General features: G+C 39.1%; 2 protein-coding genes across 4 annotated transcripts in view; one reads left to right on the top strand and one right to left on the bottom strand.

Moving 5' to 3' along the window:
• LRBA (LPS responsive beige-like anchor protein) overlaps positions 1–27527 on the bottom strand; it is a 554160-nt gene that overhangs the window by 38661 nt on the left and 487972 nt on the right. For all 3 annotated transcript variants that reach the window (XM_060178956.1, XM_060178957.1, XM_060178958.1), the window contains 2 exons: positions 6877–6966; positions 1484–1661 (listed from right to left, as the gene is read on the bottom strand). In XM_060178956.1, the coding sequence (XP_060034939.1) occupies positions 1484–1661; positions 6877–6966 (268 nt within the window). The remainder of the gene's footprint in view (positions 1–1483; positions 1662–6876; positions 6967–27527) is intronic.
• The window catches only part of MAB21L2 (mab-21 like 2), a 384237-nt gene that overhangs the window by 184021 nt on the left and 172689 nt on the right, over positions 1–27527 (top strand). The window lies entirely within an intron of this gene.

Genomic DNA, 27527 nt, shown 5'->3' with positions numbered 1-27527 from the left:
AAAAGGGTAATATATATAGGATTTAATAGTAGACATAATATGTGCCTGGTACCATTTTTACCTGTTTCTCATTTTTCCTCATTTTAGCTTTCCAATCAAATATTGACATTCAGTGCATTTCAAATGTCAGGAAAATATCGTATTGAGCAAATTCTGATGCCAACCACAGATTCTTCATGATGGGTACTTTAGTGAGGATGGTCAGTGCACCAAGTTTTTATTTGTCTATAATTTCTATTCCATGCTAAAAACCTCTTGCATTTAATCTGGCATGAAGCCATGTTCAAGAATTTGTACTTTTGCAACCATTTCCATGCACTTTAATGAGCACAGTTTGCAGATTTAGTGACAAGTAAACAGACTATTAAAATCTACCTTTAAAAATTTTCCTACTGAAAACAATGGCTTGGGAAAAGAAAAAAAGAAGCCTATTGTTCTCTGGGACTTTAAAAGAATTTCCTTCTTTAAAAAAAAAAAAAAAATCAAAAAGCAGTGTTAAATCCAGATCCCAGATTCCTGTTCTATTGAGTGACAATAAATCACAGAGGGTGATCATAAAATCGGAGTCAGAAAACGGGTTCAAACCTGACTCTGCCAGCGACTGGCCATATGGAATACTGAATAAGACAAGTTCCCTGGGGCTCAGTATCTCCACTGGTAAATGTGGGGCTAGACTAGATGATCTCTCATGTCTTCCAACTTTGCTGGTCTATGATTCTAATGGTTATTTCAGCACCTTCTCATCAGGTATCCTACCTATTCAGCATTCAGTGGAAGGATAGAATTTACTCATAGGTTTGTAATTATTTTGGTTGTGCAATTTAAGTTCTTTTTTTCATCCATAATACATTTTTCATCTTTAAAATTTTGATCTTTATTTATTATTGCATAGAGACAGAGAGAAACTGAGAAGGGGAGAGGAGGCAGAGAGGAAGAGAGACAGAGAGACACCTGCAGCCCTGCTTCACCACTTATGAAGCTTCTTCCTGCAGGTGGGGACCAGGGGTTTGAACCCTGGGGGTCCTCAAGCACTGTAGTGTGTGTGTGCTTAACCAGGTGTGCCACCACCTGACCCTCACAATACATTTTGCAAAATGTATTGTGACACAAAATGTATGTTAGACACAAAAAAGGCACCAGGTAGACAATTGTTGGAGCTTACAGTGTAAATGAGTGGGAGAAAAGAACATCTGACAAATAAATATATACTGCTCATAAAGAAGATCATATTAAAACCTTCTGTTAGAAACAGCATTTGTCTCCAAGGTAAAAATACAAACTATCAGATACCAACGATTAGTTTTTGTTTAACGTTCATATTATATGCCTAATATGAAACTTCTTTAAACCTTTCAAACCCATAGACACTCAGATTCAGACTAATGTCTGAAATTTTAAAAAGCTTAGATATTAGCATACAATATACTGAAATGGACACTACAGCATCTTAATGCAGTGTTCAGTAGTCTATTTCTTTACTTACCAGGAAGGTTGTGCCACTTGTTCACAGCAAATAGCCTGTTAGCAGTGACTGTGATCACAGCAGGAATCGCCAGACCAGGTTGGGTGTTGGCTGCCACGTGAGTGACAGGAGAGTTGGAGGGGAACTTCAGGACCATGATAACATCCTGCTGGGCTTGCTCTGTGAACATCAGTGGACTCTGCAGGAGGAGATACTGTTGAGTGGACATGACAGGACCCAAAATACAAGGAAAAGGACAAAGAAAGACAAGAAAGAGAGAGGGTGCAGGAAAAGAAGGGGAAGACCATGTTAAGACAAGTTGCAAAGAGAGGAAAGTGAGCAGAAAAGCTTCTACTAGCATCCATTAATTAGGACTTGCCTGTTTTTCATGCCTGGCAGTAGTTGAAATATTTGGTGATTGAAGTAGATTAACAGAAGTATCTTTTTAAAAAACCTCATACAACTTTTTAGTTTCCTTTCCACAAAGAACTTAAAGAATTATTTGATTTAGATTTTAAGTAAGCAAAGTGTTATGGATTACATTAAGCTCTTCCAATCAAGTTTAAAAAAAAAAAGGAAAAATAGGCTACAGATACAAAAGCAAGTCAAAGTATTTTTGCAAAATCATCAAGAGTTCTGTTGAGGTGGCATGAAGATTTGGACCACTAAATAAAGAAATAATTAAAACAGTTTATAAACATTAAGCAGCATGCATGCATTATTACCATACAGAAATAAGTTATGAGTGTAATATACAAACTTAATTATAAAGGTTTTTCAAAGTTATGCACAATTAAATGTACTTGTAAAAATAACGGTCTATATAGTGTATCAAGTCATAAACACTGTCCTGTTATAATGCAAATGTCACTGTTTTCTGCTGTCGATAAGGAGAAAGAGTGTATGTCCCTGTCTCCCAACCTTTTGATAAAAAACTCAAGCTCAAGACTTTTGCTTTCTCCTTTGAAAAGCAGAAAAGTAGCTGAAAATGTTAAATGAAACACGGCTTTAATAACTAGCAGCAAAATAAATCTTGAAGACTGCTAAGGATTTAGGACAGCCCTATAGCCCATATGTCATACCCAAGACATACAGAACACCGCTCTGATTTACTGGCTTTATTTATACTTGTGGTAGTATGCTATCATACAGTAATTACTCTGCACATTTTCAGCAATTCTCTTCTACCATGTCTATTTCCTAATAGCTGATTAGTATCATTCAGAATTGGAACACTTTGATGAAGTGCTTCTGGCTGCTCTCCTACTGCCATATTTCAAAACACCAGGTATATGTAAATGTGTGGCCACATATAGCTAATACATTTATTCAGAACTGCTAATAAAAATTAAATACATTTGCATTTTTATTATCAGTCCTTTTAAAAAAGTTATTAAGAGTACTTAGAAAAACATATTGCACTAAGAATTCCTATTTGCAGTCTTTGCATAAAGGTGTAAATAAAGGCAACTAATAAGCTACCCAGACACCCTTCTGAGCAAGTGGCTAAAAGCCAATCAATATTATGAGTTAATCCTCCCTGGATGCTCATTCAATTAAAGGTGTCAGTAATGCCTCATCTGATGTGGCCTCAATTAAATCCAACTATCTGATGGTGTGAAAACACAGGGGGATACAGCAACAGCAGCAAAACCAGACAAATAGGCAGCCTTCGTGTGCCTGCTAATTACTACACCTGGTGTATATTATGGCTCGTGCACTTAACGCAGCACGAGGTGGCTTTAATTCCTGCTGTGTGTGGAGAGGGTGAATGTGAGTTGGGCTGCACCGGTGGGTGATGGGAGAACACAGCTGAATGTCAGTAAAAAACAACATGCCTCTGGGCCTTTGATTTTTAAAATCGTTGCTATCAGTAACTGATCTGTGTCATATAAAGAACCTTTCATACAATTTTAGGGAATGTAAGGACTCTTGCTCAGAAATGAGAAAAAACGAAAGAACAAAACATCCTATAAGCTATCTTTGAGATACCATGGGAAACAGAAATGCGCATCACTGCAGAGTACCAAGCCTTATTTTTCAATTATGTAGGGTTTAAATGATATTACTAAAGTCAATTTATAAACTCTGAGAAAATCTGAGTGCAACATACATCATAAAATCTCACTGAAAGGAAGTTCACACACATGTTTAGCTTAATAGCCCATACTGTAAATACAGCCAGACTCAAATTGAATAATCCCAATGTTTATGCCCTTAAAAAATCACAAGAATCTTTAATGTGTAGGAAGAATGTCTTGTTTACACAGTGGGCCAAGCCTTAGTCAAATGGCCAGAACAAGCCACTTTCCAAGAAAGTCACAGACACCATATTCAGAGCACCCACTACATTCTTACAAGCGTCTCATTAGTCAGTCCCCCCATATTCCATTTTGACTAGGGCTCTCCCTGCAGGCAAATAACAGGAAACTCCCTTGGGAGCTCCAGCCTATCCTGCGCTAGTAAGTATAGAATCAAGGGTAACTGAAATGAGAAAAAGCACACACCCGAATAATGGGCTAGTTGAGCTAGGGAAGCAGCCATGATAAGCAGAACTGGAAACTTGGGTGGAGGAGAAATATACCGTCACCTAGTGCCAGATGCCTCCGTGAGCCAAGCCCCAGGCAGAAGGAAGAAAGCACTACCCAAATTTCTTTCTGCTTTCCCAAGATTAAGTGCACTCATGTCGACAACTCTGGCTTCTTTCTAACATGCCTTTCTCTCCCAATCTCCTATGTACAAGATATGAGGCACAACTTAGAATAGTCTGAAAAGGAGTACAGATGTTTCAGAGGATAAGGGGTATAGGAGAGATCGTCTCTCCTCCGGTGAGCATTTGCCTCCCTAGTCTTCTTATACCAGGGACAGTAAAGCTGATCTCTTTCCAGGAGCCAATGAGCCTTTTGCCATAGAAGAAGGCTTGGCAATGGCAACTCCCTCATTGTCCCAGAGACCAAGGCTGTGCAATGACCCAAGTAGAAAGCCAGTGGACAGTGGACAGTGGACAGTGGAGCTTCCATTAGCCAATACCCAAGAGCCTGATTCTCAGTGACATGCTATTACTAAAACTAATTCCAAAGCCCCAGCATAACTCATTCTTACTATGTTTATGGCATTATCTCCCACTAATCTGGCCGCGTGTTCACTTTTTATGTAGTCTTCTGCTTACATAAGTTACCCATTATGTTCACTTAAATCTGATTTCACCTGTTTAAAAATACTTGTGGGGAGAAGTGAATGAACATAATTTTTGAGATGTCTGTGTTTTATGGTCTTCTCTACTTCATATGACTAGAGAAAGAAGAGGGGGACTTGGAAGAAAGATGACAAAGAAAGCAAAAGGGGAGAAAGATAAAATTCTACCATCTTTAAACCACACATGAAGTGAAAAGTCTAACTTGCATGTTTCATTATACTTATAGAAACAGATGTTTCTATTTTCTGAACTTGAAACACTAGGAGCAACCTGTTTTTATTGAGGAAGAAATCAAGAACAAAATATAGTATCTATAACTTTTCATTTATTGATTTGCTTATTACAACATGTGGTGCCAAGAATCAAACTGAGGACCTCCCATATACAGGTGTGGTATACCACTCAGCTACTTCCTCAACCTACTTTAATTTTTCTTTTCTTTTTTCATTTTTTAAAAATATTTATTTATAAAATGGATTTTTATTTATTTATTCCCTTTTGTTGCCCTTGTTTTATTGTTGTAGTTATTGCTGTTATTGATGTTGTTGTTGGATAGGACAGAGAGAAATGGAGACAGAAGGGGAAGACAGAGAGGGGGAGAGAAAGATAGACACCTGCAGACCTGCTTCACCGCCTGTGAAGCAACTCCCCTGCAGGTGGGGAGCCGAGGGCTCGAACCGGGATCCTTACTCCAGTCCTTGTGCTTTGTGCCACGTGCTTAACCCGCTGTGCCCGACTCCCAAAATGGATTTTTTTTAAAGAGACAGTAAGCACAAAGCATCACCAAGCTTGACATATGTGGTATCAGACTGAACCCTGGACCTCAGTTTTTCAAGTCTTGTGTTCTACTGTTGAGTTATCTCACTGAACTTTTCAATTTTCCAAAGAGTGGGTGAATGAAAGTGAGAGCGAGAGAGGGGGAGAGGTTGAGAGAGGTGAAAACAACGTTCCACTATGCATGGAGTTGCACTTGTTTTGACTGTGGTACCAGAAATTGAACTCAGTGGCTGAGTCACCTACCCAGGCCCTATGCAATGTTCTTTAAAGAAATCATGTTTATCATGTAATTCAGTATTTGCTACTGTATTGACTTTATTATTAAGAATTTAGAGGGCCGGGTGGTGGTGCGTGTGGTTAAATGCATGTTACCATGTGCAAGGACCTGGCTTCCAGCTCCTGGGTTCCTGCTCATGAACGGTGAAGCAGATCTGCAGGTGTCTCTCTGTCTCTTTTCCTGTCTCCCATTTCCCTGTCAATTCTTCTCTGTCCTATCTAATAAAATCGAAAGAAAGAAAAATTAAAAAGCAGTAGATTTGTAAAGCAAGCACCGAGCTCCAGCAATAACTCTGGTGGCAATAATACATTATTAAATAAAAGAATTTCCCCCTGCTAATTTCATGTACTGTAAAAATGAAATAGCTACAGTATTTTGAAGGCCTGGTCTATGTCCCTACTCCTGATTCTGGGCTGTCCTCTGACTTGCTCTGACCAATAGAAAGTGGCATAAATGATGTTGTGTGGATTTAAAAGCAAGCTTCAAGAAGCTGTGCAGACATGTTCTCTTGGAACATTGCTCCTGGGAGTGGCTTGGTCCAACTTCCTTATGATGACAGGCCACATGGAGGAGCGGTTTGGCAGTCTCTGCCCATCTGGCAGCAGTACGTGAGTAAGCCAAGGAGACCAGAGCAGAAGAAATACCCTCCTAATGTTCAGCATCATGACAGAGTACTATTTCATGCCCCTCAGCTCTGGGTGGTTTGGTATATCAAATCATCATTTTTCCTGGGGTCTCTGACAATCAAAAATAGTATCTTGCATATTAGGTATTAGGGATTTAGTTTTTAAATCCTTAAACTGGTAAACATATTGGATGCAAGGGGGGGGGGGGGAAATAAAACCCCAAACTCAGTAGAAATACCTAGGCTCAAACCATAAAGCTTATCAATTCTGTGTCTGGAATTTTTATCCTACACTGAGGTTATCTGACCTTTTCAGTTAGACCTTTTCAGTTCTGAAACATAAAGCACAAACTGGTGAAATATTATAATATGCAAGGAACCATTTTCACCTTCTCAAAGTCTTCAGAGAGCACAGAATATTATTCACTGGTTGTTAGCAGGACAGACCCTACATAGGAAGAACACACCCAGCTGTGGGTATAGATTCTCCAGCCTGGTTGCAAAGAAACTCAAGAAATGAGAGTGACAGCAGCACTTACCACCTGCATGGCAGAACCTCTGGGAGGATGGGGCTCTATGAGCAGCTGAGACGGCGTTTGCCCAAAACTTCTGATTTGAGCCTCCACAGCCTGAAGAAAACATAGGCAAATTTGAAGGTTAAGAGGTGCTAATTACAGGCACTAGAACCACAACTGTCACCTGAAAAATGTCACCCTGGACTTCTGGCTTGTTTCATACTGAAAGACAACCTTGTGTTTCCATAGTGGGGCTAGACACCTGGCAAGGGCATGGAGTGCCGCGAGGCCATCCCTCACTCAGCATGTGGAAGGGGCTCCTTCAAGCCTTGCAGAACTTTCTCATCTTGCTCAGTGATAGGAAACAGAAACAGGCTATTACAATCAGAAATTGTCCTTTTGGGCTTTATCTTTGTTTTCCGGCATTTTTCTCCCTTGCCTGCTTCATCTCTGATGACTACAACTAACCTTTTACCAAAAACAAAAAAAAAAAACAAAAAACAAAAAACTTTGATTGTAAGCCACATTTCATCCTGACAAGTAAAAAGGGGGGAAAGAAAGAGAGATGAAAAGAGACAGAGAAAGATACAGAGGGAGGGGAGGGACTGTTAAAAAGGTCTATTGTTGACAGTCTCTTTGAAATTAGGTGGCTAAACAGCAAAGTAAAAGCCAAGTGCTGCAAACAGTGTTTGGTGTTAAAAATGTTATTTCTATTTCTCATGAATCAGAGTGTTATAATTCATGTCTTCTCACTTCCTCAAAGATTCTAGGAGCTTTTGAAGATAGTCAAAGGAAGAACCAACTAAATATTAGAAACATGCAATGCATGGGCTTTGTGAAGGAGGAGGCTGCATCCCTTGCAACGTGCTCTGCCAGTCCACCTGGCTCATTCCCCAACCACCAATAGGGGAAAAGGCTAAATGCTAGACACTGCCACAGTGTGCAGTTATCTCATCCACTGACTAGTTTATGCATATCTCCTCCCCACTGAAATATAAGATTCCTAAGAGCATGCACTTATCTGTCCTCTTCACTACTTGATCCCTAAACTGGACGTATGAATAAATGCTGTGGTATGTGTGAGGGGAGGGAAGAAAGTCAAGACACACAAAAGCTAAAATGATGAAAACTTTTCAAGTTCATAAGAGAATATATATTCATTACGTTGTTTATACCTAAGAAAACAGGTCTTCATTTTTTATGTTCTGCAAGACTACAGGCAATTAAGAAGTCATAAATGAGGAAATATAATCATTATCCAGTAAGAATATCTTTTTAATTCGATGAGGATACTACTAGCAGTCCTCAATCCTTTGCAAGTATCATGTAAGAAAAAGTGATGACATCATTCTCTTATGCACTCAGTGATCATCAAGTATGGACACAGTGACACCAGGTCCCAGTGTTTCTGCCTCTGAAGACTGTACTAATAAGGAGCACACATATTACATTGCACAAGGCCCCAAATTCCAGTCCCTGGTCCCCACCTGCAGGGGGAAAGCTTTGTGAGTGGAGAAGCAGGGCCACAGGTGCCTTTGTCTGTCTGTCTGTCTGTCTGTCTGTCTGTCTCTCCACCCCCAATTTCTGGCTGTCTCTATTCAAATAAATAAAGATAATTAAAAAATGGTTTTTAAAAAGTCTGAATTGAAGAATGAATATGGCATGATCTCACTCTCAGGCAGAAGTTGAAAAACAGAATCAGAAGAGAAAACAGAAGTAGAACCTGAACAGGAGCTGGTGTCTTGCACCAAAGTAAAAGAGACTGGGGTGGGTGGGGGGAGAGTACAGGTCCAAAAACACCTAGTGGAGGACCTAGTGGAGGTTGTATTGTGTGGAAAACTGAAAATGTCACGCATGTACAAACTATTGTATTTACTGTCAAAAGTAAAACATTAATCCCCCAATAAAGAAAAATTTTAAAAGTCTGTATTAATAACATAGGAAGCAGAGAAAATATACTTAGACTGTTGAATAGTAGTTTGATGCAGTTTGCCCACTGAATTTAAAGCTGGCAAAGCTGAGGGGCAAGGTGGAAGCAGCTTCAGGTTTGAAGTCAGACAGACTTTGGAGTCCTGAATAAGCATTACTCAGAAGCTCCATGAATAGGGCAATAGATGTAAGTGTTATTTTCTTTCCTTAAGTGAATAATAATAGCACCTGCCTCACTCAATACTTAAGTGTTATGTAAAAAAAAAATAGCAAAAGGCTATGAAATCAACCAATATTCACTGAGGACTATTAATGATAACACATATATTTACCATTTGTGAGAATTTTTCTAAACAATTCACTATCTTACATTACTTGATCTTTAAATAGCACAATTTGAGTACTATATTCGCAGAATAGGTATTATAATACAGGAAGATCTTAAATATAGTTGCAACAGTTAAATGGCGGACTATTATAAAATTTGCATCCACGCAGGTTGATTTTAAAGTTTATATACTGTCAACCAATAAATTATCCTTCCAGAGGAAACAGCACATAGGTTATGAAAAAGACCTTCATGCCTGAGGCTCTGAGGTCCCAGGTTCAACACTCAACACCACCAGAAGTTAGCTGAGCAGTGCTCTAGCCTCTCTGTATCACCCCCCCACCGCACTCCCCCAAACAATCAGTAAATAAACAGACAAGCCCCCTATCTTAAGCTGGGGAGTGGTTCACCTAGTAGAGCATGTATGTTATAATGCATAACCCTGGTTAAGCCCCCAGATCCCATCTGCAGGAGGAAGCTTTATGCATGGTGGAGCAGGGCTGCAGGTGTCTTTCTTCCTATCTCCCTCTCCCTCTCAATTTTTCTGTCTCAACCAAATAAGTAAATAAAATGTGAAAAAAAAGATAAAAAGTTTTAAGAATTCTATTCTTCTTTAACATTTTAGTGGACGCAGCCACATGCACACACACATGTGCTTACAGACTACAGAATGAATGCGACACTGCTTTATGTCACCACTCATTGCAATGAAGAGCAGCATAGGGATTAGAACAGGGAGATGCGGCTAATTCTACACTTAAGGAACACAAGAAGCCAACTCAAAGTGAGGAATAAGGACTACGATCATATTCAGAACAACATCTAAAATACCTTTTGATGGAGGCAAAATCCATTTATGATAAATCAAAGAAAATCTTAAGGAAAATAAATCACAAATGTCAACAGGAACTCTAACTTCAGTCACAAAGGAGTTGAGAGCATTGCTATTTAAAAAAAAAAGTTTATATATTTTAATGGCAGATATACAGAGAGAGGAAGACCACAGCACTGCTCGGCTCTGGGCTGTGATGGTGCTCAACATGTCTCAAAGCCTCAGACCTGAAAGTCTTCTCACGTAACCATTATGCTGTCTCCCCATCCTGAGTGAGCACACTTATTTTATGATGAACTGATTTGTAGACTGAGCTGATGAATGTGAACCAATGGCCTTTCCCTAGACTGCTGCTCTGCCCAGCATCACGTGCTGGAAGAAACAAGCTTTGGCACTTGGCCTATGGTGTCAGATGGTTCAGAGTGCTAATCCTAACTTGGCCAGTTATCTGCTGTGTGACTTTAGACAGTGGCTTAATCTATGCCTCCCCTATAAAAACAGAAAATAACAGCTTGAGGGAAAAACAAAGCACAAAGTAATTGAGCACATAGCACTAAATAAAGTACACTACCTCTATTAGTTTTGGGCTCATTATGACTTCCTTTTAACATAGCTAAAGTAAGAGAGAAAGAAATGTTTTCAGAGTTTAAGATGACAGAGATGAACATACTATTGTAGGAAACAGGAAATCATTCAGGAATTCAAAATATACCAGGAGGTAAAGTGACCTCTTTGGAGAAGTCCAAGGAGAGCAGTCCAATACATATGGAACTGTACACCTTAGTCAGGTTGTGGTTTTTGAAAGAAGGGGATGAATATATCATTCATGATGTAAGAAAAACCTTCCTGCCTCTCTTGCATGCCCTCACCCAGTGCTATTATAGTATTCCTCTAGAGGCAAGCTAATTTCATCCGTCAATATAATCGGCACTTATTTCTATCTTACATTTTCTCCAGCATGGCCACCCTACCTTCAATTTTCCAAGTCCTACCTCTTTCTAGAAAACCTTGCTGGAGTTTACCTTGCTAGTGCAATATTCCCCCAAACTGATAGCCTATTCACACTGTTGATTATGCATTTGACTTGGATATCCTTGATATTTCTTTTTCTTCCTTCCTTCTTTCTTTCTTTCTTTCTTTCTTTCTTCCTTCCTTCCTTCCTTCCTTTCTTCCTTCCTTCCTTTCTTCCTTTCTTTCCTTCTTTCTTTCCTTTTTAAGATAGATACAGAAAAGGCAGAAAGAGAAAGAGACCAAACTTTCCCTCAATGTACTGAGGGCTGGGCTTGAGTGTGGGTGGCACACATGGCAAAGCAGCACAATATCCACAGCAGCTACTTTGTGGGCCTGACTTGGGCATCCTTGTAATGACATGTAACTTTCAGCAGATGACTGGTGTATCTCTGCAGTTACACTATAACCTCCAGAACATCATATACTTGGGTGCGTGGCAAGTAAAGTGAGACCTTGCACACAGTATTCCTGCAACCCAAAGTTTGGTCACAATAGACGCTTCTGCTCCATCCAGGGTTGGCTGTGCTGGGCACAAACTGGAGCTTAAGGTATGAGCACAATTCTTGATGAAGGTAATAGAAGGGTGAGGAGGAGGATGGCAAAGCTCTGGATCGTACTGGGAACAGCAATTGCCATGTCTTCTGCTTCCACCACACCTCAGAGAATCGGATGCCTCACTATTGCAGTGGTTCTTAAGCACCAAGTGAGGACCCTGGGGGATTATGTGTGACTTGTGAACAAAACAAAACAAAAACTCAAGCAATTCTGTTTGCCTCTCCCCCTTCCACTTCAGCCCTATGTATAAAAAATAAACAATTTAGACACACAAGTGAGGTTTGAAATTACAGGATACACAGTTACAAGGCTCATGGCATTGGGTTGGAAATTGGGTAGCTAAATGAACTCTACCAAATGTCTCAACTGCTTTTAATGAACTCTCCTTCACCTAGAGAACTTTGGTCCCAGGTGATATATTTAAAAAATGTTATGAAAAAAATGTTACTTTTATGGTAGCATAGGATAATGAATCCCCGTGTACCCACTAGTCAACTTCAATAATTATTAGCACATTTGGCCTTCCATTTTCTTAAAGAAGGTGCAATCTAGGCAGTGTGCTACAGAGTCACTGAAGCCTGAGCCTGTGCCTGCCTTGAAGAAGTTTGTCCAATTCTTCTCCTGCAGAACCACATTGAGAATAAACTATCTTCCGATGGCTATAAGCAACGGTCAGCAGCTTTCAGCTTTCTTCAAGGGGCTGACTGTACCCCCACTTACAAGGAGAGGTTCAATGCTAAAGCGACAAATTTGATTATGTAATTTCTCTAATTCTTTCAGCTCTATTTCTTATCATGGGATGTCACCACAGTAGGCAGAGACTACTTCAAGTCAAATTCATCACAAATAATTTGAGTGGCAAGTTACTTAAGCCTTCTTTGCTGCTCTCCCAAGACCCAAGGCATCATTTTTGCAAGGCATGCACTCTACTCCTGAGTCATCTTCCCAGGCTGGAGATCTCCACACAGAACTCATCAGACTATTCCTGTCTTTCCCTGTTGCTCTTAAAGCAATGTGCACAGACCCCTACTAGCTACTTATCCAACATTCTCATTACTGATTGAAATTCTGTCTCATCATTACACTGTATGTCTTCTTGATACCAGAGATGACCAAATATGTTTGTGCATCTGGAGGGCTGGCACATAGTAGGTGCTCACTAAATATTTACGGAATGAGTGGCCATCCAATTCAACATAATTCAACAGGGATGCAGCTAAAAGATTGTTTCTACACTGCTCTCAGCCTGGTATTGAATAAAACACTGTATTAAACATTTCTACTGAAATGATTACTTCAGTACTTAACATTCTTATTCATCAATTCCCAATTATTTCTATTAATAGACTGTTATGATTTTCTGTAATAAACCTGAATTTAGCAGGCAGCATTCCAGATGTAGAAATAGACTGTAATAAAAGGGACTATGCAAATATTTCAAAACATTCCAGTAAAACTACATATTTATAAACAGCATCTCAAATGTTACCTAGAGAATTTATTAATGGATTCCCAAATGGAAATACTATAAGATTTTCAAGAAGCTGTGTACCTATTGTTTTCTGTGCCAACTATTGGTGTATTTGCATAACTTAACAACTACATACTGAGAAATAGACAGTATATATAGAGAGAATATTCATACACACTAGATAACATGAAAGAAAAAGAGAGAGACAGAAAGAAAGGGGGGAGGGAGGGAAAAGAAGGAAAAAAAAAGGAAAAGCAGACTTGGCTTAATGGCAATGTAGTATTTGGCTTCAACTAACTAACTATTTTAGTTTCTCTAACTTCTCTTTTGAATCGAAAAGAGGAGACAAGTTAACTCGGTATACCATTTAGTAGCCAACAATAAAGTTGTAACATTTTAAGACAGGACTGGGAGAGAAATAACATATGGATTCAATCAAGGTAAACACATATGTTCACTGCTTTTCTTAAGCAAACAACTTTGAAATTGAATTTTTACCTCCAATATATTTACATCTAAAAGCACTATAAAACAGGGGTAGGGAAATTGAAAAAATAATTAAGAACAAAACATGACATTTAATAATATATTAAAAGGCAGTTACATAACTAAAATTAATTTCTAGGGATCTGTCTTTAAGATGAGTGTATAAATCTTGTATAAAATCCATGTTTTGGATTTCAGAATCAACTCACATTTCAATAACAAAGAATCACTATTAATGTCTACCAGTATCAGATCTCCTATCATTATTAGTACCAGTTTCCATACATTGGAAATTAATTTGGCGAACACCCTGATGTATACTTGACAGGTTTCCACTAGAACTTTGTTGTCTAGTTAGCAATGTCAAGGTCCCTTGGGATCACTATTGAAAATCTAGCTTTGTGAGGCAGAAGTGGAGCTCCGTGTTGGAGCCCAGGCTTTCCACATGGCAAACCCAGACAGAGATCAGTCTCTGGCACCTCTATTCCACCTGATCTGGCTTTGCCATCAGCAAACGTAAAAATCATATTAATCATTACTTGCTTCCATTTATGCTTAAGTCCTAGAGGACAATTGTGATAGTACTGATTATTAAATCTGAGGATCCATAACAAGTAAATTTACCAGATTACAATTCAGGTTCTTATTTAAAAAAATTTTTTTGAACAATTAAACTAAAACTGTTGGACTAACAGGACAGCTCACTGGATAGTGAGCCTGCCTTACCGCACACGACTCAGGTATGAGCCAGCTCCCATCTTACTAAGGAGGCAGCAGCTTTGGTGCTGTAGTAGCCCTTCCTTTCTCCCTTAGACACTGTCACTCTCCATCTCAAGTTGTTGGCTTAGCATAGTGACAACAGAAACAAAAACTAGAAAATCTAATGAAAACTCTGCCACTACCTGGCATAGTTTTACAACATTTAATTTCCCAATAAAGTAACAATCATAGTATTTTGCAGCATGTAGGAAAAAAACTGGCGTCCATAGGCCTTGTTACCGAGCTGATTTTGTTAGTTTGAGCTTATATACTAACTGACTTCTATCTGATCTCAGGGAGCTGTTAGTTTGACATGATTTGGCATTAACTATTTGTTAGCTAGACAAGTCATGATGTGTTGCTCTATGAAAAATGTGGCATGACTTTTTCCAACAACCCAATATTTAGAAAAGTAGACAATTTTTTTTTAAGGTAAACCACAAATTAGTCACAAAACATCTTGTATCTGGAGCACAGACAGACATGCCATACTGTGGAGTACTTAGAGAGCAGAAGGAGAAAGAGCAGCTCACTACGTAAAGTAAAGCTCATTCTAAGAAAGAAGAATACAGTGAAAGACATCTGGGGAAAGGAGAAAGGTACAAAGGAAGTTAAGTATTTTACTTACATATCCATTCAATAATATTTTGAAAGCTACTTAGGTAAAAAATAATCATAAATTGTAAAAACAGGGATAGATATCCCATTAGTGCCTGAAACTGAAACCATGCATTCCTGGCATGTTAAATTGAGACCTAGTCAGGCCCAGCACAGTCGCCACCTCTTGTAGCTGTCCATCGACCACAGCATAATCCCAGCTGCCAATCTGAAAGAAACCAGCTAGTCAGAGCAGACACAACCAACAGAAACAAACGTCACTCAATAATGCTCAGCAGCCCTGTGTTCATGGATAATTTCAAACAGTATCTCTGTCTAGAGCATTGATGTGCTCATTCAAAACACCTCCATCACCAGCTACTGGAAATGAGTAGATAAAGCAGACTGCCTAGAAAAATAAGTGGACTGCTGCATCAAAGAGGTAGCCAAAGGAAAAAGACAAAGTAAAAAAAAAGTCCTTAAGAGGAAGGAAAAAAAAAAAAATCACAGAAGATAATCTACTACATTCAAAAGGCTAAATTATTTCTCAACCAGACAAGTATGTCATGGAAACTATGTCATGGAAAGACAGCATGTGGTCATTTATTTGCTAAGAACCATTTAGACATTGTTGCAATATTTGTCAGTGTCCTTTTGCATCAGGACTCTGAAAATAGAGTATAGTGAGGAATCAGATGACATGGTTCTGGACTGGGAGTCAGTCAGAGCCCTCCCCCCCCTCTCTCTTATTGCCAGAATTAAACATAGGTAGATGTAAGACAAAAAATTAACTTTTATAAGCATAATACTTAACACCAAAAAACGGTTAATGATGTATTTCCCAACTAGAATTTCAAAAAACAATCTGATTATATCAAAGCAAATCTCCGAATCTGTGCTAGAAATAAGGTAAAATTGCGATATATATATATATATATATATATATATATATATATATGTTTTATTTTTTGTTCTTTAATGAGAGAAAAAGAGATACAGAGAGAAAGACCAGAGCCCTGCTGAGTTCTGACTTATGGTAGGATTGAACCTGAGACCTAGGAGCATCAGGCATGAAAACTGACATCTGGCAATCCATCATACTTACAGTCTCATGCATATGTTTTTCAAGTCCGTGTGATTTTTTTTTTTTTGCCTCCAGGGTTATTTCTGGGGCTCAGTGCTGGCACTATTTTTTCCATTTGTACTGGATAAGACAAGCGAGAAATTGAGAGAGGAGGGGGAGATAGAGAGAGAAAGAGAAAGACAGACACCTTCAGACCTGCTTCACCATTTGTGAAGCGAACCCCAAACCCCTGCAGGTGGGAAGCCAGGTGTTTGAACCTGGATCCTTGCACAGGCAGTGCAAAGTAGTGAACTTCGTAGTATGTGCACTTCGTAGTATGTGCACTTTACCAGGTAACCACTGCTCAGCCTCCTAATTTTTATTTTAGTATTGTATTTAGCTTAAATTTTAGAAAAATCAGTCACTGATTAGAGAGACAAAGAATAGTTCCAGTTTTGCTGCCAAGTGCTAAGAATAGTCAGATCTGAGAAGTACTTTGGTCAAAACATAAAATACGAGTGAAAATGAGGAGGAGAAAAAGAAGAGGAGGAGGAGGAGGCAAAGGAGGAAGAGGAGAAGGAGAAGAGGACGAAGAAAGAAGGAAGAAGAAAGAAGATGAAAAGAAGTGACTTGATTTGCTTTTCCTATTCCTGATTAATTACAGGGTGAGATGTGCAGCCCTAGGGCCCTATAAGGCCTGTGAAGTCATTTGATCTCACTCTGCCAAAGCAACCACAACTTTTTTCACAGCAACACTTAAGTGCTAATTTTTAAATTGATAATTTTGTATGGCCCACAAATGATGTTATAAATATCAAAACAGCCCTTGGCAGAAAAAAGGTTCCCCAGCCTTGATTTAAAATGAAGATGATCACTGAAGGAAATAAGGGTGTATGTTAGAAGTCCTTTGTACAACAGAACAGCTCGAGACTCCTTGGATAGTTGATAAGGAAAAAGTATCATTAAATTATTAGCACTTTGCTAAAGGTTCTCAGTTGTAATAACTTAAGTACATAACTTTAACAAAGAAGTCTGCAATAGGTATAACAACAACTAGCAAAACACAAAGACTTGCTGTACTGACAACTGTGATATTCATTTAATTGATTAAGGGAAGCTGATTGCCGTGGTTCTGATATATATAAGTCTGGCATACTTCCGAGGTATTTTTTATGTAGGTTTTCAATTCAAACTTGACTAATCCTTACTGTTTATTTGGCTTTTCATTGTACAGTTCCTGCTCTGCACAGTGTCAAATATGCCATCTGTGGAACACACTTCTGGCCAGAGATGCTTCGGAATTATTTTTGTAATGCTCAGGATTAAGGCGGCAAGAAATCTTAACTTACTGTATTCAATATTTCTAACTCTATTGTTACAACCACTGTAATCATTTTGTCCTATTGTTGTGCTCTTAAATCTCACTGCAGTCACAACAAAGATTCCTGTCCCACCTGCTTAAAACACTTACAAACCATTCCCCTATTTAACAAATGTTAACAGTGCTATAAATATCAATTGTGTTTATGTTTTCTGAAAGATTCACTGCAGTCAGTTTTCTGTGGTAGTGTTAGAGCTGAAAAAAGCTGTTGACTCCCACCACCAAAGTGAATGAATTCTAAGCTAAAAATGCTTTCCTTTGGATAAGATATCTGATTTGCTACTGCTGTCATGAAACTGGGGTCATGTAAACTTAAACACTGCTGCTGCAGCTTTTGAAAAACAGGCCTCAGAGTGATTATGTGTAGCTAAAACAGCATTTAGAAGGATACATTTGCAAGAGGGAAAAACCAACCGCTGATGCTAAACACAGCTTACGGAAACTTTTCAGTTTTTACTTTCATGTTCAGAGACTCATTGTGTATAATTCTTGATAAAGAACTGAACAGTAGCATGGGCATCCTCCCCTTCTATCCTACCCATCTCTGTGCATAGGGCAGAGCTCCAATTTTAGAAAGGAAATTAATAAATTTATATTCTGAACTCACAGAAACATAAGATAGCACTGTAACTACTTGGAAGTACAGAAGAAAATGATATTTTTGGATGAAGAGTTGGGGGGTACTTATGACAAGGCACCAGGTGAAAAAGCAAAGGCAATGTTGTTCATATTTGCGCTGCTGCTAAGGAACCATCTTCCGGCCTGTGAACCTTCAGCCTTTCTTCTAGACTCGAGCCTGTGCCGGGCTCTGGCACTCCTCCGTCGTGGCAGTGTCAGAGTTATGTCTGTGCTCTCTGTGTGTGTGAGTGAGAGACCTATTGTCAAATCCTCTGCTCAGACAGTTGGAATAACCAAAGTCAACTTCTTTATATATATTTTAAAGGATCTGTAACCAAACAGAGGATCCACTAATAGTTCAGTATAAAGCACAAGTAAAAGGTAATGAGTTAGGTGGCAACTCACAACTGTATATACCAAACTGTATCACATATGAACTGCTGACAGTTTGACTGCAGCAGTGGCTTCACAAGCAAAGTTTGCGACTGAGGGAATTCCACTTTTTTGCTTTATACTTTTGTATTAGTTGAATGCCTTACAGTTTACAGGCATTTTCTTGATAAATTGGTTACTAAAGCCACACACATACACAAAGAAGCAGTAAAGCCAGAGATTTAGAATTTAAGAATCTTTGGCCAAAGGCCTTCCTGGTTTTAGATAATGACAAGAACAACAGTTACAGGGACATAGCTAATCTATTTTCCCTAAAAACAGAAATAATCATTTTTGGTTCTCATCAAATGTTATGAAATAAAATTGCTAAGAAGAGGGAGTCGGGCTGTAGCGCAGCGGGTTAAGCGCAGGTGGCGCTAAGCACAAGGACCCGCATAAGGATCCTGGTTCAAGCCCTGGCTCCCCACCTGCAGGTATGTCGCTTCACAAACGGTAAAACAGGTCTGCAGGTGTCTATCTTTCTCTCCCTCTCTCTGTCTTCCCCCTCCCCTCTCCATTTCTCTCTGTCCTATCCAACAACAATGACAACAATAATAACTACAACAATAAAACAACAAGGGCAACAAAAGGGAATAAATAAATAAAAATAAATATTTAAAAATTGCTAACAAGAATAAAAATCATAGCTCAGTGGGTTAAATAAAAAAAAATTTTAATTAAATTAAGATATTGAAGGTACCCTGACTTCTGAGTGAGTTAAAGTTAAGAAATTCCTTCATCTTTATCAAAGAGCATTGTACAAGGTCACTATCCTGGCAACACCAAACATGGTAAAAGCCCAGAAAGTAGTCACAGAAGACTTCCACACAGCCAAAAGCAAAGTCTGTATCCTAACCCTTAGGCTAATGCATTGAGACTCTTTTCCTTCTTAGAGGAGAAAGTAAGTTGTGGGTTGTCTTTTTCTCCTCAATTTTTAAAGTGAAACTTTTTTTTTCTAATACAGAAAGTAGCAAAGACAAGAATTATACAATTCTAATAACCAAAGTTAAAAACAATGAAAATCTTGGAAGTAATTCCATACTTTACACGTCTATAATTTTCTTTAAGATAGAGACAGAAAGGCAGAGAGAATAATAGAGATCACAGCACCAAAGCTTCCTTCAGTGTGGTGGGGGCCGTGCTTGAAGCTGGGCTGTGCACAGGGTGAAGCAGTGCACTATCTAAATGAGCTATTGCGCAGGCTTCGTAAAAATTTTCCATTTTATGCTTCATAGCACGGCCTGCCTCTCACTATAATATGTTAAAATGTATCTCTATGGCAACACATAAGAACTAGATAGAACAGCATTTTCATGATATATACATATCGTATATATATCTAACTAGTTCTTCACTGTTAAGATGTTTACGTGACTGAATCACAATTTTTGTACACTTATTCTGTTCAAAGTTCTACGAACAATACATGGATATTTAAAAAAAACAGATAGACTGCTATCAAAATTCAAACATTTTTGGGGGCCACAAGGACTTGGTGTCTGCACCAAGACTTCACTGTGTCTGGTGGCCTTTTTTTTCCATTTTCTTCATTTATTTCTGACAGAGATTGAGAGACTTGGAGAAAGAGGAGAGAAAAGAGATATCATGAAGTTCCTCCCATGCAGGGAGGATTGAGGATTGTATGAGTTCTTCATACAGTGTAACCCCTCAACCATTTTTTTTAATGTGTGTATGTATGTGAGAGACAGCTCCACTCTGTCCCACATGGTTCCAGGCACTGAAACCAGAATGTCACAAATGCAAGGTGAACCACAGAACCACCCTCAGACTATATCTATACTCACTAAATATATGAAAATCACTAATCAACGTTAGGGATTTTTATTACTCTTAATTATATATGTAGTCACATGTTGTTTTGCTTAGCAGTTTTTAGTTTTTGTAGATTTATAAACGAGTCTTCTCTGTTCCAAATGTTGTGAAACTACTCACTTGTATAAGCTTTTATGATCGGTAATTACATATTTTTATATTTACAATACATATAGGCCAAACAAATATATGTGATTCATTTGTAATTTCTTTCACTTTATCATCAGAAATAGGGATCTAAGTTAATTTATATAACAATGAGCTAGCTACTGTAACAGCACATATTGAATTTTGAGAGAGCACTTTCCCAATGACTTAAATGCCACCTTTATCATGTGTTTTTCATATATAACATGTCTATTTCTAGAAGTTCAACTCCGTTCCACTGAACTTTAGTCCTTTCACTGGAACACATTGTTTTGATTACTGTAGTTTATGTTTTTGTATCTGATAAAGTAATCAAAACCCATTTACTTTGCCTTTAATTTGGTTCTATCAAATCTAGTTATTTGATTGCTCTGGCTATCACATCTAGGAAATAGTAAATTGCAGAGTGGGAGAGGGGGCCCCAAAAGGCAGACCGACTGGCACAGTAACAAGATATGAGAACTGATTACTTGAAAGTAGAAAAAGGGAAAACATACAGAAAGAGCCTAAGAATTTAACATGAATAGCAGTATGCAATTGCTTTTTAAGAATACTTTTATTTATTTTTTTAATGAAAGAGAGAGAGAGAGAGAGAGAGACACCTCAGATCACTGCTCAGCTATGGCTGATGGTGGTGCCAGAGACTGACCTGGGACCTCATAGCCTCAGGCATGAAAATCTTCTGCAGAACCATTATGCTGTCTCCCCAACCCCTGGAACTGCTTTTATTTTTAAGGTCAAATATAACACTACACAATAATGCTGATAATTTTTAATCCACACTAACTATACTCAACTCACACTACTACTGGGCTGTCAAAAAAGCCATGAAATATGTTTGCATTAAAAAAAAAAAAAGAAAAATACACTGTGACTTTTCTGAAAACCAAATAGCTCTCATTATAAAATGTCTTTGACTCAAAGAAGCCATAGGCCACCCATGTTTTTCAAGTACACACAGAACATTTATGAAAGCTGACTCTGCAGGGTGAGTCAAATGTCAACAGGTGTCAAAGAATTTGCATCAAGTCTATCATATCCCATTCTTCTCTAGTTTTAAGTTAAAATAGATAACTAAAGGTAACTAGACTGTGGAAGAGATGACTTTTAAGATACAGGTCATCTATGAGAAGGAACCAGTGTTTCCCCATCTGGAATACTCAGAGAACACAGCTATCAAGTGAGACTAAGTCAGTGACAGCCTGCAGCAACCAGGAGTTGGAGAGAAGGTCAGTATGACTAGACGCACGGATGAGAAAGAGAACAGTGTGGCCTGAGATCAGAGAGGCAGGCAGGGCCCAGATTATAGGGATCAAGTAGGATTTTATCCTATGTTCAATTTGAAATAAGGAGGTCGGATAAGGGCAAGTGGCATAATCTGATTTACGGTTTTAAAATACCACTTTGGCAACTCTGAGAATTATGTAGGAAGGTAAAAGCAGAGACAGGTAGTAGGTCTGCTAATGCTGGGAGTGGGGGTACTGATGGTGGTTTAGATAAGCAACAGACAGATACAGATGGTTTGCAAATATGCTTTAGGGATGCCATTAACCTAGCTGCTCTTTGTCACTAACTTCTCACGTCTTCCACACAAACCATTCCAATCACAGAGCTTCTTGCAGTGCTCCTTCCGACATGCAGCGTGCTCTGCTCTGAATTTCCCCACACTTTCTAATGTTTCCTAGCTTTATTTTCTTTCTTTCCTCCTTCCTCCCTCCCTCCCCCATCCCTCTCTTTCTCTCTCTTTCTGCCATCACAGCATCACTTGGGCTTCCTGTTGGCAGGATTCCACTGCCCCTGGGGAATTCTCTCTTTCTTTATTTTTGTCCAGATAGAAGGTGAGAGAAAGAGGGAAAGAGAAGGGATACCACGGCTTCACTCAAGCCACTCAAGAAGCTCCCTCTGTGTGGTGCTCCAACGTGGTAGCTGGAGGCTTAAACCTGAGCCCTTGAGCATACTAAGCTGTCTACCACTCTCCTGTGTCTCCTGTTTTGTTCTTTTTGTTACTAGGGTTATCGCTGGGGTTCAGTGTCTGTACAATGAATCTACCACTCCTATTGGCTATTTTCCTCCTTTATTTGATATGACAGAGAGAAATTGAGAGAGAAGGGACATTTAGCAAAGAAGAGAGACACCTGCAGTACTTACTTCACTGCTGGTGAATCTTCCCCCCTGCAGGTGTGAAACAGGGACTTGAACCTGAGTCCTTGCACATAAACAGGTGTGCCACCACCAGACCCTCCCACTCGTATCTCCTAAGCCCATACCACCCCAAAATACACAAAGGTTATTGCCTAGGCTTGGTACCTAAACAGCTGCGCCATTCCCAGTGGCTGACCCCCACCTCCTTAAAGATGATGATCATGTGATGGCAAAGAGAAAAGAAAAAGAAAATGAAATAAATACAATAAAGACATGAAACAATACAAAGTGTAGGGGAAATTAAGAGCAGAGCATTCTGCATGTTGGAAAGAGCAGAGTATAGCTCTATGGTTTTAAGTAGTTTTTTTCTTAATGTTTGTTCTTACCAATATCTGATCCCAAATCCAATTATCCTATTTTTTCCTTTGAAAATTACTTCTTTCCTTAACTTTCAGGACTTTGAAGTGGTGTAAAATAGCACAAAGGAAGAGAAGCAATTAAGTGAAATCAACTTTATCAGACTAATCAGGGAATAGCCAGCTTCCCGCCACCCCGGGGTTATCGCTGGGGCTGGGTACCTGCACTACAAATCCACTGCTCCTGGCAGCCACTTTTTTCCATTGTTGTTGCTGCTGTTGGATAAAACAGAGTGAAACTGAGAGAGGGGGAGAAAAAGATAGGCACCCGCAGACCTGCTTCACCACCTGTGAAGCGACGCCCCCTGCAGGTGGGTAACTGGGGGCTCGAATCGGGATCCTTGTGCCGCTCCTGTGCACTTAACTTGGTGTGCTACAGCCTGGCCCCAAATAGCCAGTTTTTATTTGTATTTTGATGATAAAAGAGTAAATGTAATGCTAGGAAAATAGGGTAGATTTTAAAATGGTATTGGCAAAGATAAAAGACAAAAAAATTACCAAAAAATAAATATCTACAGGTAAGAACGTATCTTTTAATTGGAGATCACAGATATTTCAAATTAACATATTTGCTGAACATTTTTTGTCTGTGATATATGCAAATGCATACATGTTTGTGTACTGAAAACTCAGATATTTTGTAAGAATTAAAAACAGCATAAATGTTTAATGTGTTGCAGGCTATTTCTCTGCTTCTTCTTATAATTATTATTTCTATCACCTAGTGCTTTTTTATAGGAAGATTCTTTTTATAATCTCTTACTATGCCATATATGCTAGCCAATGTAGAATAAAACTTCTCTAGGGGTCAGGAGATAGCTTATCCAGTAGAGTTCATGCCTTAATGTACAGAATCCAGCATCCCATGGGAGTATCTTGATGGTAGCAGAAAATCTACTTAGGTCTATTCTAAATGTTGAATCAGTGTGTTATAATTGTTTATTTATCCCTATTTTTCCCACTAGACAATGAACTCTAGCTGATAAGGGGGCAGGAACTTGCTTTTTAGTTCTTTAATCCTATTGTGTAAATTTGTTTGTTTTTTCATTTTTTTATTGGGGGATTAATGTTTTGCATTTGACAGTAAATACAGTAACCTGTACGTGCATAACATTTCCAAGTTCTCCACATAACAATACAACCCCCACTAGGTCCTCTGCCATGCCATTATGTTCCAGGACCTGAACCCGCCCCCACCCCCACCCCCGCCACCTACCCCAGAGTCTTTTACTTTGGTGCAATACACCAACTCTTACTGTGTAAATTTGGGTTTGATAAAAAGGATGTCAGGGGAAAAAATGAAAAAGTTCAACTACCTCTTCTGCATTACCGCCTTTGATTGATTCCACATACATCACGTTGCCCAGTGATCTCTGTGTCACATGTATTCAGACACCAAGGTAATTTTTTCCACGTATATGATCTTTCTGTGCTGATGACTCTATCCTATATTCTTATTCACCCTTTAATCTATAGCTCCTGCCTTTTACTGTCTCTGAGAACACACCTGGACTACAGCAATCTGGAATTAGTGCCTAGCCTGTGTGTTTGTACGTACAGTGCACACCGTGTCTGTGCAGCGTGCATCACTGAGCACTGTGGTTGCTAACTTGCCCACACACCCGCCCACCACCAACATATACATACTAAACAACGATCTCTAGATGATGAGGGCAGAGATTTGCTTTTTTAACTCAGCTTTATTACAGAATTTGGGTTTAATATAAGATTGTAGAAAAAAAATCAGTATGCTTTTCTCATTTTCTGTTTTCTCTTTGCCTTTCTTTAGAATAAACTCTGCACAGGAAACCATCACTAATAACTTTCCTAGTGCTAGTGTTTTATGATTCTTTCTGAGATGTAACTATTTATATTTTTTTAATTTTTGTAGTTGTGCATGTGAGGGCCACTGTTACTCCATATTGCCTAAAACAACCATCTTAAACTTAATTCTGAGTGTCCAAACAACAGCTGCAGTGCCTTTACCCTTGAGAAACTAGTATCAGTGTTCTTACTTATCAGGGGTCATTCTATCAACAAGGTCATGATGGGCCAAAAACCCAAAAATTGCTTAGCTAACAGAAACTGCCAGATAGTGGTCAAGGTCTGTGGTCAAACTCCCTGACAGACCTCCTGAGTCCCCCCCCCCCCCATTTCCTGATGTGGATAAAAAGAATCTGTCTGCGTCTCTTTGGGGCTCACAAGCTACTACTGGGAAGTGCTTGTAGCCCACTTAAGCTTGCTTCAATAAAGGCTCTTGTTTTTGCATGTGACTCTGGCCTCCTCTCTGCAGGAACAGAACCTAAAAACTCCTGGCATAACAGTGCATTCTAACCCAGACGTGAACAGTGCAGAACATAAGGGAAAGAACATTCACTGAGTACTCATGATAGGACAGGCACCATGGCAGCTACTTTACACAGCTACTTTACTCTGTGGGGTCAGCAGCATCATATCAGTTCTATATATGAGGAAACAATCTTAGGAAGATACAAATCACACCACCAAGTAGAAAAGGAACTCAAAAAATCTTGACCACAAAATTTTAACTAGTCTTCACCAAATGTTGAAATAAGTATTAAAAACTCATTTCAAATATAAAGTGGTCTCTTAGAAAAAGGTAAACCTCTGAATTAATTGCCATATAATCTAGCAATTTTGATAGAGAAGAACTGTCATGTGAGGGCCTGGGTTTGAGTACTAGGAAAAACATGCTGGGGTGTCTGTGTGGTGGTAGGAGGTATGCAGGTATAAAGCCTCAGCAGGGAGAGGGAGGGGATGGGGGAGGGGATGGGAAAACGGAGGGGGGGGAGAGAGAGAGAGAGAACAGAAAATCTAGCCATTTTGCTTCTGGGTATATAGCCAAAAGAACTGAAAGCAGAAATGTCAGCAATGATATGTATACCAATGTTTGCAGCTCTCTTATCCAAAATAGTCAAAACATGAAAACAACTCAAAGTGCACCACTGGCATGGGTAAACAAAATGTAGCACACATTCCACATAATGGCATATTAACCAGTGTGAAAAAAGAAATTCTGACACATACTACAAAATGTCTGAAACTTGTAGACATATTAATAAAATAAACCATGTACAGGAAAGCAAACACTGCCTGATTCCACTTCTGTGAGGTGCCTATAGTAGTCAGATTCCTAGAGATAGACAGAAAGTGGTATTTGTCCAAGGTTGAGGGCTATTAAAACCAGAGTTTCAGTTTGAGAAAAACTCCTGGAGATGATGGCAGTGATGGTTATCCAACAATGTTAAGGTACTTAATGATACTGAGCATGTACTCAAAAATTATCAAGATGGTAAATTTTACTGGAAGGCACAACATCTTAGGTGTTAGGTGAATGAAAAAATAAATTTGGTTTTGTGGTCTGGGAGGTGGTGCAGTGATAAAGCTTTGAACTCTCAAGCAAGAGGTCCCAAGTTTGATTTTTGGCAGCACATGTGCCAGAGTGATGTCTGGTCCTTTCTCTCTCCTCCTATCTTTCTCATAAATAAATAAAAAAATCTTTAAAAATTAAAAAAATTAATTTTTTTTCTACAAATAATTCAACTATATACATGCCCCATTCCAAAGACTCCTCCAAACTGGTTCTCTTGTCTCATTATCTTGTCCAGATGCCCCAAATTTGGATTCATAAAACATGGCAGCCAAACATATGATAGTGTTAAATCTCCATTGTCCAAACAAGTAGCCACTGGTGGTATATTCTTTCCTTTTCTCTCTTTTGTCTTTTTTAAAAAATATTTATTTGCTTTATTTGACAGAGAGAAACTGCGAGGGGATGGGGGAGATAGAGTGGAAAGGAGAGGGGGAAAAAGAGCATTGCTCTACTGTTTATGAAGGAGTCAGGCATGGAATGTCAACCCTTCAGCCTCATTACTCGGGTGAGACCTTTCCTTTCATGGTATTCTCTAATTCTATTCCAGGTGGTTCACTTCCTAACAAAGTTCCAAAACCTAGATATAGACCAGGTCCTGTGAGACAGAGCCTATGTTCACATGTATTGATAAAATTAGGGTAATATATATACCTGAAAGCAAAAATACACAATAGTCTGTAGAGAGTCAGTATAAAGTTCATAATGAAATAGTCTACTTAGACTTAGACACCCTCCTCACCTACTTCCTATTACAGTTCTTTCACTCACTCCAAAGCTAACCTTAGTAAAGCAAGGACTGCAAAAGCTGAATAAGGGCAAGAGACTGGCATACTTTAACGATGAGTCTTTAGTCACTATCAGGCCACCCCATCAGCTGGGAAGTCCTATTCGGGAAGTCCTGAGATTCCCAAACAGACATGATGGACCTAGACCTCAAATAAATCCTTCTCTCCATTGTTACAGGTCATTTCTATCAGGAACAACACAACACAACAGACCCCTTTGTGGGCCCCCATAGGATCTTGCCCTCAACTTGGATCAACAACGGTAGAGAATGTTCCATCCTCTGAAGGGAGGCTGGACAATATACTCTATGCTACACCTGAGGAAGATGGGTTGATATTGGGGCAGCATGGAATGTTCCTACTTATGACCACAGAATGTGAGCTCAGATCTACAAGGATGCAGAGGTCACATAGGTTCCTAAGCTGAATATGGGCCCCAGATCACATCAAATAGATGGGGTTTACAATCACCTTTCCCATATTTGGGAGCTACTCT

The sequence above is a fragment of the Erinaceus europaeus genome, chromosome 19, assembly GCF_950295315.1.
Source record: "Erinaceus europaeus chromosome 19, mEriEur2.1, whole genome shotgun sequence".
Classification (NCBI taxonomy): domain Eukaryota; kingdom Metazoa; phylum Chordata; class Mammalia; order Eulipotyphla; family Erinaceidae; genus Erinaceus; species Erinaceus europaeus.
Note: the sequence above shows the minus strand (reverse complement) of the source record. Positions and strands in the feature narration are given on the sequence as shown.